General features: G+C 33.7%; 3 protein-coding genes across 13 annotated transcripts in view; 2 read left to right on the top strand and 1 right to left on the bottom strand.

Moving 5' to 3' along the window:
- LOC116845083 (tyrosine-protein phosphatase non-receptor type 14-like) overlaps positions 1 to 3,466 on the top strand; it is a 46,284-nt gene extending 42,818 nt beyond the window's left edge. Inside the window, exons 1-7 of one of the 4 annotated variants that reach the window (XM_032817377.1) lie at positions 82 to 227; positions 415 to 788; positions 957 to 1,125; positions 1,192 to 1,353; positions 1,443 to 1,531; positions 1,611 to 1,809; positions 2,548 to 3,466. In XM_032817377.1, coding sequence (XP_032673268.1) covers positions 433 to 788; positions 957 to 1,125; positions 1,192 to 1,353; positions 1,443 to 1,531; positions 1,611 to 1,809; positions 2,548 to 2,874 — 1,302 coding nt within the window. In that variant the 5' untranslated portion in view covers positions 82 to 227; positions 415 to 432 and the 3' untranslated portion in view covers positions 2,875 to 3,466. Of the gene's footprint in view, positions 1 to 81; positions 362 to 414; positions 789 to 956; positions 1,126 to 1,191; positions 1,354 to 1,442; positions 1,532 to 1,610; positions 1,913 to 2,037; positions 2,053 to 2,547 lie in introns of those variants that run through there. The other 3 variants (XM_032817376.1, XM_032817375.1, XM_032817378.1) reach the window with 3 other exon arrangements.
- LOC116845086 (uroporphyrinogen-III synthase-like) lies at positions 3,182 to 5,425 on the bottom strand. 5 transcript variants are annotated; one of them, XM_032817383.1, is made up of 3 exons: positions 5,269 to 5,425; positions 4,802 to 5,021; positions 3,182 to 4,728 (listed from the first exon to the last, which is right to left on the bottom strand). In XM_032817383.1, exons 2-3 carry the CDS (start codon positions 4,971 to 4,973, stop codon positions 4,115 to 4,117), a joined length of 786 nt encoding a protein of 261 aa, XP_032673274.1. In that variant the 5' UTR covers positions 4,974 to 5,021; positions 5,269 to 5,425; the 3' UTR covers positions 3,182 to 4,114. The 5 variants fall into 5 exon arrangements, with proteins under 5 accessions (XP_032673274.1, XP_032673275.1, XP_032673276.1 ...); XM_032817384.1 differs by lacking the exon at positions 5,269 to 5,425 and adding an exon at positions 5,232 to 5,262; XM_032817385.1 differs by lacking the exon at positions 5,269 to 5,425 and adding an exon at positions 5,217 to 5,237.
- Positions 5,426 to 7,929: 2,504 nt separating this feature from the next.
- On the top strand, positions 7,930 to 12,268 carry LOC116845139. Of its 4 annotated transcripts, none has more exons than XM_032817496.1 (2): positions 7,930 to 8,022; positions 10,653 to 12,268. In XM_032817496.1, the coding sequence occupies exon 2, from the start codon at positions 10,723 to 10,725 to the stop codon at positions 11,380 to 11,382; it is 660 nt and encodes a 219-aa protein (XP_032673387.1). In that variant the 5' UTR covers positions 7,930 to 8,022; positions 10,653 to 10,722; the 3' UTR covers positions 11,383 to 12,268. The 4 variants fall into 4 exon arrangements, with proteins under 4 accessions (XP_032673387.1, XP_032673390.1, XP_032673388.1 ...); XM_032817499.1 differs by having other exon boundaries at positions 7,936 to 8,022; positions 10,757 to 12,268; XM_032817497.1 differs by lacking the exon at positions 7,930 to 8,022 and adding an exon at positions 8,046 to 8,287 and having other exon boundaries at positions 10,757 to 12,268.
- The last annotated feature ends 198 nt before the right edge of the window (positions 12,269 to 12,466 follow it).

The raw sequence follows: 12,466 nt of genomic DNA, 5'->3' as shown, positions 1-12,466 counted from the left end.
CGGTAGCGCGAGCGAGAATCAGTCGAGACAGGCTCGAGTACTCGCGATTTTGATTGATATGAGTGTTGATAACGACTTATCAAATAATAGCTGTCAAAATATATGCGTTTACTCGGTGCGTATGTCCGCAGTCGAATGATGCTCACGCAAGAAAGTGGCGAGTGAGTGGTCGATATTTTAAGACACCGAGGGGAATTTGCATATGCGTGGCGAGAGAAAAACGAGAGGTATCGTTATTTTAACTCGTTGCGACGCTATATTACACAAAATGGGGCTGTAACATTACACTGCTGTAACGAGCAGTGATGTTTGGTATATTTGTAAACGTCGTGTGGCATCTTAACCTATAAATCACAGTATGGTTCGTATCTCGCATTAAGTCGCCTGAATATATTATATCTGTTTTCTTTTCAGTTTCTCAGGGTTGTTAAAATGCCATTCAAGTTTCACTTGAAGAAGAGTAGGCAGTACAATGTTGTGTCCAAGAATCAGTATGTGATCTGTGTCGAGCTACTGGATAGCTCATCTATAGAATGCACACTTAGTATTGACAGTAGTGGACAGGAATGCTTAAACAATGTGACACAGCGTATAGGATTAGGCCAACCAGAATTCTTTGGCCTATGCTACATATGTACCATCTGCCATGGTAAATCATCTCTGCGATGGATAGACATGGACAAACCCTTGAAGAAACAACTGGAAAAAGATGCCAAGAGTTTTACACTTTATTTAAGAGTTATGCATTATATCACAGATATCCAATTCATTCAGGATGACATAACAAGGTATGCAGAAATAACTTGAGAAGTAGAAATCTTTAAATATATTTCAAGATTTCAATTGTAACTTTATATGTATATATTTATATATAAATATAAATTATATATTATATTTCACTGTGCATATAACTGTAATTGTAGTATAATTTTATATTTTTTTACTTGCTTTTTCAGGCTTCATTATTATCTTCAGTTAAAGAATGATATTTTAGAGGAAAAGATACATTGTAACTCCAGACAAGCTTGTTTGTTAGTGGGTTATTCTATGCAAGCTGAATTTGGGGATTATAGCACAGAGAAACACACAATTGATTATTTCAAGCAGTGTATCTTCTTTGCAAATGTAACATTGATTTTTATCATTAGATTAGTCCAATTGGAAAATGTTACATGATTCTTATTTGTTTAGGATGTAATTAAAGCAGAACCAGGTGGGCAAGATGCTCTTTTACATACAGCAATATGTCAATACAAAAGTCTTACTAATGTTGCACAAAGCACTGCGGAAGAACTGTACATCTCGTCTGTTATGCAACTAGAAGGATACGGCAATGAAACATTTACTGCCAAGGTAATAAAATACTTCAAATACATTCAATCATTCCATGTTTCATTCAATCACTTCAAATATTATAACCAAGCTATATATACATGTTTCAGGATAGCAGTAATAATAAAGTTATTCTTGGAATCTCCGTCAATGGAATCATGGTAGTCTATCCTAGCACACAAACTACACAAATTTACAGGTTACTTTATTTGTGTGTGTGTGATTATATGCCAAAAATATTGTTGTTTGAAGTAAATGGACAATTATGTGTTTTATAGATGGAGAGACATCAGCAATGTCATAAATCACAAGAAGACATTTAGAATAGAATGCCAATTGGAAGGTGAAGAAGCGAAACAATTTCTGTTTACCGAGTCGCGTGATGCAAAGTATATATGGCGATTATGTATAGCGCAACATACATTTTACATGCAGTATCAAGAACGCCGTCCATTAGAAAGATCCAATGGCTACTTCGTGCGTAACTTTGTGGAACTAAGCCAGAAACGATTCGTCAAAACGTCGTTAACATCGGAATTGTTCACTCGAAATTAGCGTTTTTGCATCTTCAGCAATTTCGGTATTTTCCAGTAAAAAATTGCGTATATAGAAGTTTAATGAGATTTTAATATATTTTCAATATTTTAATATTTATACGTAATATAATATTTATACGTATGTTTTATATAATCTTATATTCTTAAGGTTTTTATTCAAAGATTGGATCAGCATTTTATTGATGTCTGGACAATCAGATTTACATCAGATCTATAGGGTTTTTGATGCAAAGTATTCCATATCTCATGTGTATGTAAATTAGGTCCAATTAAACACAAAATTCTTCACAGCTGTTGAGTATTCCAAAAGTTAAATTCCAGGACTACTTCAGGAAGTGGAAGCAACACAGTGAAAGTTATAACTTCCAAAAAAGAGTATTTTGAAGGGGACAATTGCCATTGGTTCAGAATAGTTCTTTCTCTTCATATCATAAAGTCGAATATTCTCTGGACAGATCTTGTATAAAGTTTGATATATCTTCAAATATTAGATTTTTTCACTGTATTGTTTATTTTTTCAAATACATAAACAACTTTTAACATAACGACATCGAAATAGCATCGTTTTGACTAATCATTTCTAGCTGGCTAAGACAATTTGTCTAGATATGTATGTGTGTGTCAATTTATAATACTTAATGAGTTTATATAATTTCAGGATAATGACACAAACGATTCCAGCGAGCAAGCGATGTGCGTAAACTTGGACAATCGGGCTGTAGACAATCACACGCGATGGACAAGTTATAACGATCTCTCGACGTCACCGTATCCTGCTGTTGTGTCAGTCTCGTCGACAGATATCAATAATTTACGCGCGTTGTTACCGTCTTACAGACCGGCGCCCGACTACGAAACTGCGGTACAAATGAAGTACAAGAATGGTGGAAACCCACCACAGCCTTATTACGCGAATCAATCTGCGATTGTCGGCTCCGACATCTCGTGCCTTCTTGGTAATGTTGTGAATCATAGCAGGTACTGAATTTGATGAGATTTTTTGGATGAAATTTGATATTTTGATGAAATTATTTGATGTCATCAAGAGATTTGTATTTTTTTTGTTAACACATATTGTGATGTATTTATGTAATATATATATATTAGTTAATGTTTGATGATACGAAATAAGACATTGCAGCTACTAATTATCAAGATTATCGAGTGTGTGTATGTGTGTGATGAATGCACAAATTCGCAAGCATTTCGTCATACTGCAAAAGATATCGCATGTTATCTACAGGGTATTTATATTGCGAATGAAAATGTGATGACAAAAATTACGAATCAAGTCAAAAGTGTTACAAGATCTGTATATTTATATATACATTGGTTTTTATAATTTTGCTATATATCTTGTACATGTGCAGATATATACATTATTTACATTGTCATTGATTATCATTGATTAACAATCAAGTGTATATTGTATTGTATGAAGGATAATTTCTCCTCCTTTCAATTTTTCTTCAGGATATTAAAAAAAAGGATTTAAGACTGTATTTATCTCTCTCTATCGGGTAGATTCATTATACTGAGTAACGAATATTTAATAAACGAAGACATATATAATTTAACTGTCAGGTAGCAAGAGGTTGGAATAATCGGCCTGTAGCCCAAGAAGCAACTATAATAATGTGTATAACACCAAAAATTTATTAATACATATATTGCGCATATCCCTGCGTTCAGCTCTTATTAGTCTTTTTTTGTACATTTTTTTTACTGTTAATCTCAGAGCTGTTTAATAGATTAATGTGATTGGATTTTGGTAATGCAAATTAGTTCCAAATTAGTTCAAATGTGCTTCCATTGTGATCACGCGCAGTACGAACGAGGTAGAATAAGGCAACATAAGGTCTGTTCTTTCTAGCTGAATTTTCTGAACCAGGTGCAATAAATTAGAGCAATAAATTAGGTGAGATAAATATAGTGAGTCAGATAAATATGTAAATATAAAAGTAACAATATGGTAAGATATTCGTTCGTTCATTCATCACACGTGATCAATAGAAGCATAAATAACTTGCATTATCAAAATAAAAAAAAATTTAAAACTCTAAATGCATTGATTTTTTTATCTGTCTACTAAACATTTTTTACTCAGTATAAGTACTATCTAAATCTTGAACCCTTTTTTTAATACTATGTATAATAAATTTAAATACACGTGTTATAAAAATAGCAAAATAGACATTACGATGGTTATTAATATCAATACATTTTCACGTATCCTTTTCAGAGTTTCTTGCAGACCCAGCTGCTATAATTGCACGCGTTAAAGCTGCTGGTTCAGGCTTATCTGCTACAGCATAGACATTGAAACCAAAGTTGATCATTGCATCTTTCGTCACAGGACCTATAGCTGCTGCTTTTATGTCTTTGATGGGGAAAGAATTCTTGTGAAGTTGTATAGCAATATGTTCCACCGTAGATGGACTGAAGAAAACAAAGATGCTAGGAGACCTTTTCAATATCTCTACTAAATCTTGCCCTAAGGACTCACTTTCCAGTGTTTTGTAAACTACAAGTTTGTGTGTTAAGATTCTATTATCACGGAGAGCAGAAGCTATAGTCTCACGTGCAATTTCACTGTGTGGATAAAGCAGTGGTTTTGAATCATCTTTCATATCATGAATAATTGTTTCAGCTAACAGTTTGGAATTGCCAGATTGACTACCAGTGCAATGCTGCAAGTTAAGTCGACTCTGAGCTAGAGATTCTGTTGCAGGGCCCACACAGTATGCAGGAAGCTTTTCCCAATGCTGCAGAATGCTTGTGTCTCCATTAACTGCTAGTGCAATAGCTTCGATTGTACGGGGACTAGTTAGTATCACACCTATAATGTGAATTTGCAAGATGTAGATACGTGATAAATATTAGTGGAATTTTACATGCATTTGATATATTACCACTATATTCGTCTGCTCTCAACAGACATGCCCGTAATTCTGAAATATTTACAAATTTGAATTGCAAAGTTTGCAAGCATTCGCAAGTGTAACCAGCAGACTCTAACGCCTTCTGCATGTCATTCTTCTCGGGCAAACCTCTGCACAATACTATCTTGATATTCTCGGTCATTGCATAAAAACTGTCTATTATATTTCCTCAAATTGTGATGCTGACACTCTAAGGAAATATCGTCAATGAACTTGTGCGTGTTATTGCAATAATAATATATTTTATATAATATTCTCTTTAAGAGTAGAAGAAAAAGAACAAAACAGCTGAATAAAATTTACAGAATAAAATTTTGACGAGAAATGTTAAAAAAAACTTATTAGTCATTGAACCTTGAATACTTATAAAATTTAATTGCTTAACCTAATCTAACCCAACCTAAGCGAATTTGACAGAAGACCACTGAAATATATACCTGGAACGCGCGCTGTCTCTTGAGGCATGCGGGATGAGAGAGAGGTTCCTTGTTTCCTCTCTTATCCTTGTCTGATAATATAGTATAGTCGAGAGTGGGGAGAATGTGATATAATCCAAGCTAAAAGTTAGAAAGAATATGAAAAGCAGTGACCACTGAATGGCAATGACTTAAGATTTATAAACGACAGTTTAAGATATAAAAAAATATATATATTTTTTCTCATTTATTAGTATTCACTTATCGACTTATTATTAAGAAAAACAAAGCAAAGATGGTTCCTAATTCGGAGATTAAGCTTAGAAATCAGTCGAGCTTTTGGTTCAGACTGTATTAGACAAAGACAGAGCATTAATTGAGACGGGAGCGTCCCGATTGACCACGGTACGATTGGACACAACCAACCGATGAAAAGAATTATTTAGTGAATTACTAGGTTGAACCAATCATTACAATCTCTGTCCAATCGTATCGTGGTCAATCGGGTCCCACCCAATTGAGACCTATAAGCATGCTCTCTCTCATCCCGCAATACTCAAAAGGTAGCGCCATCGACATATAAAATGGCCTGCTAAATGAGGTGAGGAGGTAAGAACAGGTGTAGAGTGAGAGGCAGACAATAGTAGGACACCTTCCGTCTCTTTTCCAAGTAGGAACGTAGCGCATTGTAACAGAACCTTAATCATACTGATAATTTATAATAATGTTTCAAAGAATTACTTATGATTTTAGTCTAGTGTAACATTTTTAATATTTAAAAAATATTACTATTTTATTCATAATAACATTTCATTAGTATTGAAATGAGAATAAGTATGAATACATATATAAATAGGTAGATAGAAAAAAAATACAACTCGATATTATATATGCAGTAGTATTTATTAATTGGTTAATTGACAAAAATGTACCATTTTATCTTTTATATTACATGATATTTTCGAGCAACGTAATACGTAATAGAGATGTAGCGTGAAATAATACTCTCGCGTCTAGCTTGGGGCCTGACTTTCGCAGGATACAGTATTGCTGAAATTCCTGCAGCCAATCAGACTTCAGTAAATAGAGACGGAAAGTGTCCTACTATTAGGTTTGTCAAGTTGCTTGTATTTTTCACACTTTTACACCTAATGCCCGTTGCACACTAGTGCACTCCAAACAACACAAATTTTCAAAAATACATTCTGAAGATGTTTTCAGGACGGAGGAACGTCATCAGAATATTCTTAGGACGTCCTTTGAAAGTGTGAATTGTTTGAAAATATCTAATATCCAATAAGTTTATTTACATTAATTAAATTTTTTACACTTTCACACTTAGTGCACATTAATTCTTTAGAGGTTCTAAAAATGGCGTCATGTTTTCCGTTCGTGTTACGAGTGTAAATGCAATTCTGATACACTTTTCACTCTTGCTTGGGATCAAGTGTAAAAAGTGTATCAAAATTGCAATTACACTCGCAAAGCCCGTATCAGACTACAGATTAGGATTGAGATTGAGTTGAAATTTAGCCAATCAGAGCAAAATTCACTAAGCTCAAATTTGGTGAACTTTGCTCTAATTGGCCATTTTTCAATTCAATCTCAATCTTAATCCTTAGTTTGATACGGGCTTAACACGAACGGAACTCATGATGTCATTTTTAGAACCCCTAAAGAATTAATGTGCACTAAGTGTGAAAGTGTAAAAAGTTCAATTAATGCGAATAAACTTATTGGATATTAGCTATTTTCAGACAGCTCACATCTTCAAAGGACGTCCTAAAAATATTCTGATGACATCTCTCCGTCCTAAAAGCGTCTTCAGAACGTATTTTGGAAAATTTGTATTGTATGAGGTACACTAATGTGCAACGGGTATTAGATGTAAAAGTGTGAATAGTACAAGCAATTTGAACAAACCTATTATCTGCCTCTAATGGCTTCTGCACACACGATGCGGTAATGCTTACCGCGCGGCGGAAGTTCGCGCGACAGCCAATCAATATGCTGCTTTCCGTAATAACCTTCTAGCTCTTACGGAAAAACAACATACTGATTGGCTGTCGCCGTGCGGCAAGCATTACCGCGTCCTATGCAGGAGCCATTACGAAAAGTGTGTGTGGCTAGCTTTAAATTACGCAATAAAATGGAACGATTTGATCGGTTTAACTTGGACGATGCAACGCGTGACGCGCTAGGCTGCGTTCAGATTCCCCACCCGGGTGTATTCTATCACTAGAAGTGCTATAGTATATGTCACATATACTATAGTGTTTCTAGTAATAGAGTGCACCCGGATGAGGAATCTGAACGCACCCCTAAGTGGGAACTCAGCCTAATATACAATCGACTTCGGTTAGGCGACAGTTTTCCGAAAAGTGGAGGGGATAATGTTGGTACCAAAGAAAATCTCTACACGATATAATTTAAAGATTCTGTTCTTTGTAACTGCACTGCTAAATTGGTGCAATACATTGAAATGAGGCAAGTATACGTTTTCTTACTCTAACCTTTTGCATTAGTTCAGCAGTGCAGTTACAAAAAACAGATCTTTAAATTATATTATGTAGAGATTCTCTTGGTACCAACATTATCCCCTTCACTTTTCGGGAAACTGTCCCCTAACCATCGATTCCCAGTGCAGAAAGTTCAGCTAAATAGCATAAACTTAACAAAAGGTTGGTAATCTTGACGCCATATCGACGAGTAAGCGCTTCCGCATAAAAGAAAAATTCAATAATACATATTATCCATAAAAGAATCAACAAATCGGTGAGTTTGTTAGAAGTATACAGTATATGCTTTACACTTTTCGCCGTGTTTATCCCATTTGTTGGATATTACGTTAATAGGTGTGTTCGGGGAGCTCGCTATTAGCGCTATTTAGCGCTACCGTGTCATTCTATCTTTCTTGTATATCTAAGAAGCGATAAAGATAGAAGAACGCGGTAGTGTTGGTAGCGTGCTCCCCGAACGCACCCAATGTATCGTCTCGCATCATGATGCTTAACCAGCACGTTTCGGCGGCATAATATTTGTGAGTAGCTGCTTAATAAATTACGAGCACTACTTAGCAAAATAAGTATATTCCACGTATGCAAATTGCATATAATTTTAATTTTGGCGAAATATAGTTTTCTTTTGCCAACAAGTAATATCGGCATTCCTCTTCGCTATATGTTGCTCTAAGATTTGCTGCAAATTTCAAGATCTACGCAGATTATTTACATATTTTCCGCGCGACGTATACATGGTGTTTTTTTTCTGACAATGTAAACTATGTAGAATATTGTAAATTATATTGAAATATACTTAAAAAGTAATTATAAGGCAATTACCATATTCACTTTGGGTATTAATTACAAACGTAAGAGATGACAAATTGCCTGAAATTTTCATTGCATTTTGATAAATTGAGATTGGTAGAATTAACTCTAAAGATAAAAATATATGTAACCGCAAAATTCTGTGCCTATGACATGTTCAGGAAACAACATTCATGAGTGTACATCAGGATTCTATAAAGATTAACTAAAAATATATTTTTTAAGTTAATTCTTGAGAGCCAATTATACATTCTTCAAACAACATTCATAGATTACTCATTATCTACACAGATAACATCTCATATATAGTTTTACATATATATAGAGTATCATAATTTATGCATAAAAGTCCAATCCTGGTTTACGTATTGTCTATATAATGCATATATAATCTTTTTCATGTAGACAATGTGAACTATATAGAATATTATATTAAAATTATAATAAAACATATACATCAATTAAATTATGAAACATTTGCCACATCTGTTTTTAAACTATTAATTATAAATGTAATGTTTCAAAATCATAATAACAAATTTAATAAAATTTTTATCTTATCAAATGACAGATTGGTAGATTTAAGCTTGAAGAATATAAACAGATAATTCTGTGAACTTCAATTTGTTTAAGAAACTATGTTTAAAGAGTGTACATCAAGATTCTTTCTTTTTTTAATATCTAATCACTTAATATAATCTGTCTTTTTATGGACATTAAGTAATATTTGTATTTAATTGTTCCTGATTTGGAGGATATATGTTCCATAATATATAGGATAATACATAGGATAATACATAGGATATTTATTAATTATTAGTTAATTAGATAAGCCTTAAAGCAGCTTTCTCTTTAATCTGTGAACAAGACTACTTTCTTATATAAAGTTGAATAAGGATTTGGGTGATTTTCTAGTCGACCTTGAGATTTCTTGCCAAACTTTTTGATTTCTTCTTTAATCGTAAGATTCTTCAGGTTGCCATAGATAATTTTATCTGTATACCAAAAGGCATTTGTTATTTTTACACGGAGAGGATACGGCTGATCTCCCGTCGATTTTTATCTGATAGTGTTCGATGAAAATATCTCAGAAGAAATTGGATACGTGTGCGAGCTTTTATTCGAATGCACCTTGCTGATAGTATTTCCTCATACTTGAAAATGAAGTTATTTTGAAGTACTTTCCTCCCCTTGTTAGTATCTTGTTTTGAAATCTCTGAAAAGTTTAAGATTTTTCCAAATTGGACAGAGACAGACATATGATTTATCAGGTGGCTTAACAAGAAATTGGAACAATCAGCCCTTACACTGTAAAAACTGATGTATTAAATTTAACACATTTCATCCCAAATCATCCACTCTCATTTATGTGTAAATTTAACACAAAACAAATGTGTTAAAAAGTAACACGTATAATATGGAAAAAATTAAAACAAGAATTTAACACTTGAATACCGTTAGGAATCACAGGTTGTGTTAAATTGAATATTTAATATGTCAAAGATAGATTATATCAATTCAATATTTTCATTTCATCAAAATAATAGATTAATACTTCTCTCAAATGTTAAAGTAACGTTTTATTTTAGTTAATTTAACATTACACATGTCAATTTAATACTGTGATTCCTAACGGTATTCAAGTGTTAAATTCTTGTTTTAATTTTTTCCATATTATGCATGTTACTTTTTAACACATTTGTTTTGTGTTAAATTTACACATAAATGAGAGTGGATGATTTGGGACACATAAAATATTAAATTTAACATCAGTTTTTACAGCGTAATTAACTTTTGAGCAACTTCCACATATTCTTTAAATAATATTCATGGATTACTCATTGCCTACATAGATGACATTTTGTGCAAAGCTTTTCAAAAGTTTACATTGTCTACATGTGCATAGAGTATTGCAATTTACATATACACATATTATTACATGTATAAACGTCTAACCTAGGCTTAACTCATACTATATCTACATATTTACATGCAAATGTAATTTTTCGCGATTCTCAATAGAGGATAGTTTACTTAGGTAAAGTTGTTATTACACTTATTTACTTATTATTACAGCGTTAGAGAATAGTAAACAAGCTTGACCATTTCAATATGAAACTCGGCTTCTACTAATAGTCAGAAAGAGATGGAAGATAATAACGAGGCAACTTCTGATGAAGTGTTCAAGATTGACGAGTGTGCCGTCAAAATCGAGCAGCAGATTGATCAAGACGCGGAAGAAACTACGGAGAAGTATTTCGATTTCAATATGGAAGTCAACGACTTTCTGGAGACAAACATTTCCAAGCCACTTGTAGTCAAAGTGAACAAGCAACCGTCAGATGCCAAAGCGCAGTCTCAGGTGTTTATGCTGCATTCGTACAACTCGGTTACAGCAGGACGGAATCTAGTACCAAAGTATCGTCCGATACGACCGAAACCCTGCGTAGGTGGCGACAAAATCAGCAAATCAAAAAACAAGTTTGTGGAGATATCACCTACCTTGAGCTTGCCCGTGCAGACTCGGAATCGTGTTGTCACCAACGGTAATGCTGGAGATGTCTACGATAAACACGGGATTCACGGGACTCACGGGACTCACGATAAAAAAGGAATTCACGAGACTCACAATAAAAAACGTATTCCTAAGAAAAACAAATCCAGAGCTACTATCGAATTGTTTTTCGACAGTATGGCGCAGTCTGTGTCGAAATTACCCGCGGAAGTCCAAGCTGAGATCAAGATGGAGATCTGTAAGCTCGTCACCAGAGCGGAGATTAAGCACTATGGATCGCAACCGAAGTAGAAGACTGATTAGGAATTCGATTGACAGAGTATATCGGTCGATATTGACTAGATATTGATTGATACTACAGCTCCTATACCTTTCAACCTAATATGTAAGATAAAGTAAAGCCGGCAGTCGATTTCCATTAGCCGACAGTCAGCGTGTTTTCGGTACTCTTGTACCGGTCTCAATATTTTACTAAATGTTAAAGCTGTTGGTTCCTCCCTTGGTCGCGGAACTCTCGCCTGATGACGAGAAAATGCACGATAAAAATTCATGTAAAATACGTCAAAATAAAAAGATATATCCATAAAATGACGCAGTCGATCGGTAAAATCACATCTGTAAAATAGTTCGAACGCTTTCCTTTTGCTCTAACAATAAATTATTGTAAAATTAACATGATGCGCAACATACTATTTTAACCTACGTTTCCTCCTGATTTTGTCGCGTTACTTTTGGCGTTATTTATTGTTTGTTAGAACAAAACGAGAGTGTTCGGGCTATTTTGCACATCTACTCGATGGATTGCAAGTGTCATTTTATGGATCTTTTTACTTCTACGTATTTTGTAAGAATTTCAGCTGGCCGCTCGATTAACCAACTGATGAACAAGTTTACAGAGAGTGGGGGAATAGCAATGTACAATCGTAAACAGGAAGGATGTCCGTCTTTTTTGTGAGTTTTGTAACTTTTGTGGCTTTACTTTTATGAGTTAAAAATAAACGTATTCGCCTTGTTTAAGAGGAGATCGAATTGATGAATGGAAAATTTTTATTGAAAATTTTCTCAATAGAAAACAGATCCTTCCATTGGACGAAACGTTTTCAGACTTGTCCAATAAAAAAGGCGGACAACCTTTAACTGTACAAAATATATAAATAAATAAATTAATATAAATTAATTACTAATTATTAACTCACACAAAACATTATGATCTCTTAAAAAAATCGGGAAAACATCTTTATGATATCTTTAAGGCATTTTACGTCTCAATTTAAGACATAAAAAAATATTGTTTTAAGATATCTTCAGAAGAATTGTTTTACACACACACACATATATATATATATATATATATATATATATATATATATATATA

This window comes from Odontomachus brunneus, unplaced genomic scaffold (genome assembly GCF_010583005.1).
Source record: "Odontomachus brunneus isolate Ranch 3 - 2012 unplaced genomic scaffold, Obru_v1 Obru_scaffold_049, whole genome shotgun sequence".
Lineage (NCBI taxonomy): Eukaryota > Metazoa > Arthropoda > Insecta > Hymenoptera > Formicidae > Odontomachus > Odontomachus brunneus.
Note: the sequence above shows the minus strand (reverse complement) of the source record. Positions and strands in the feature narration are given on the sequence as shown.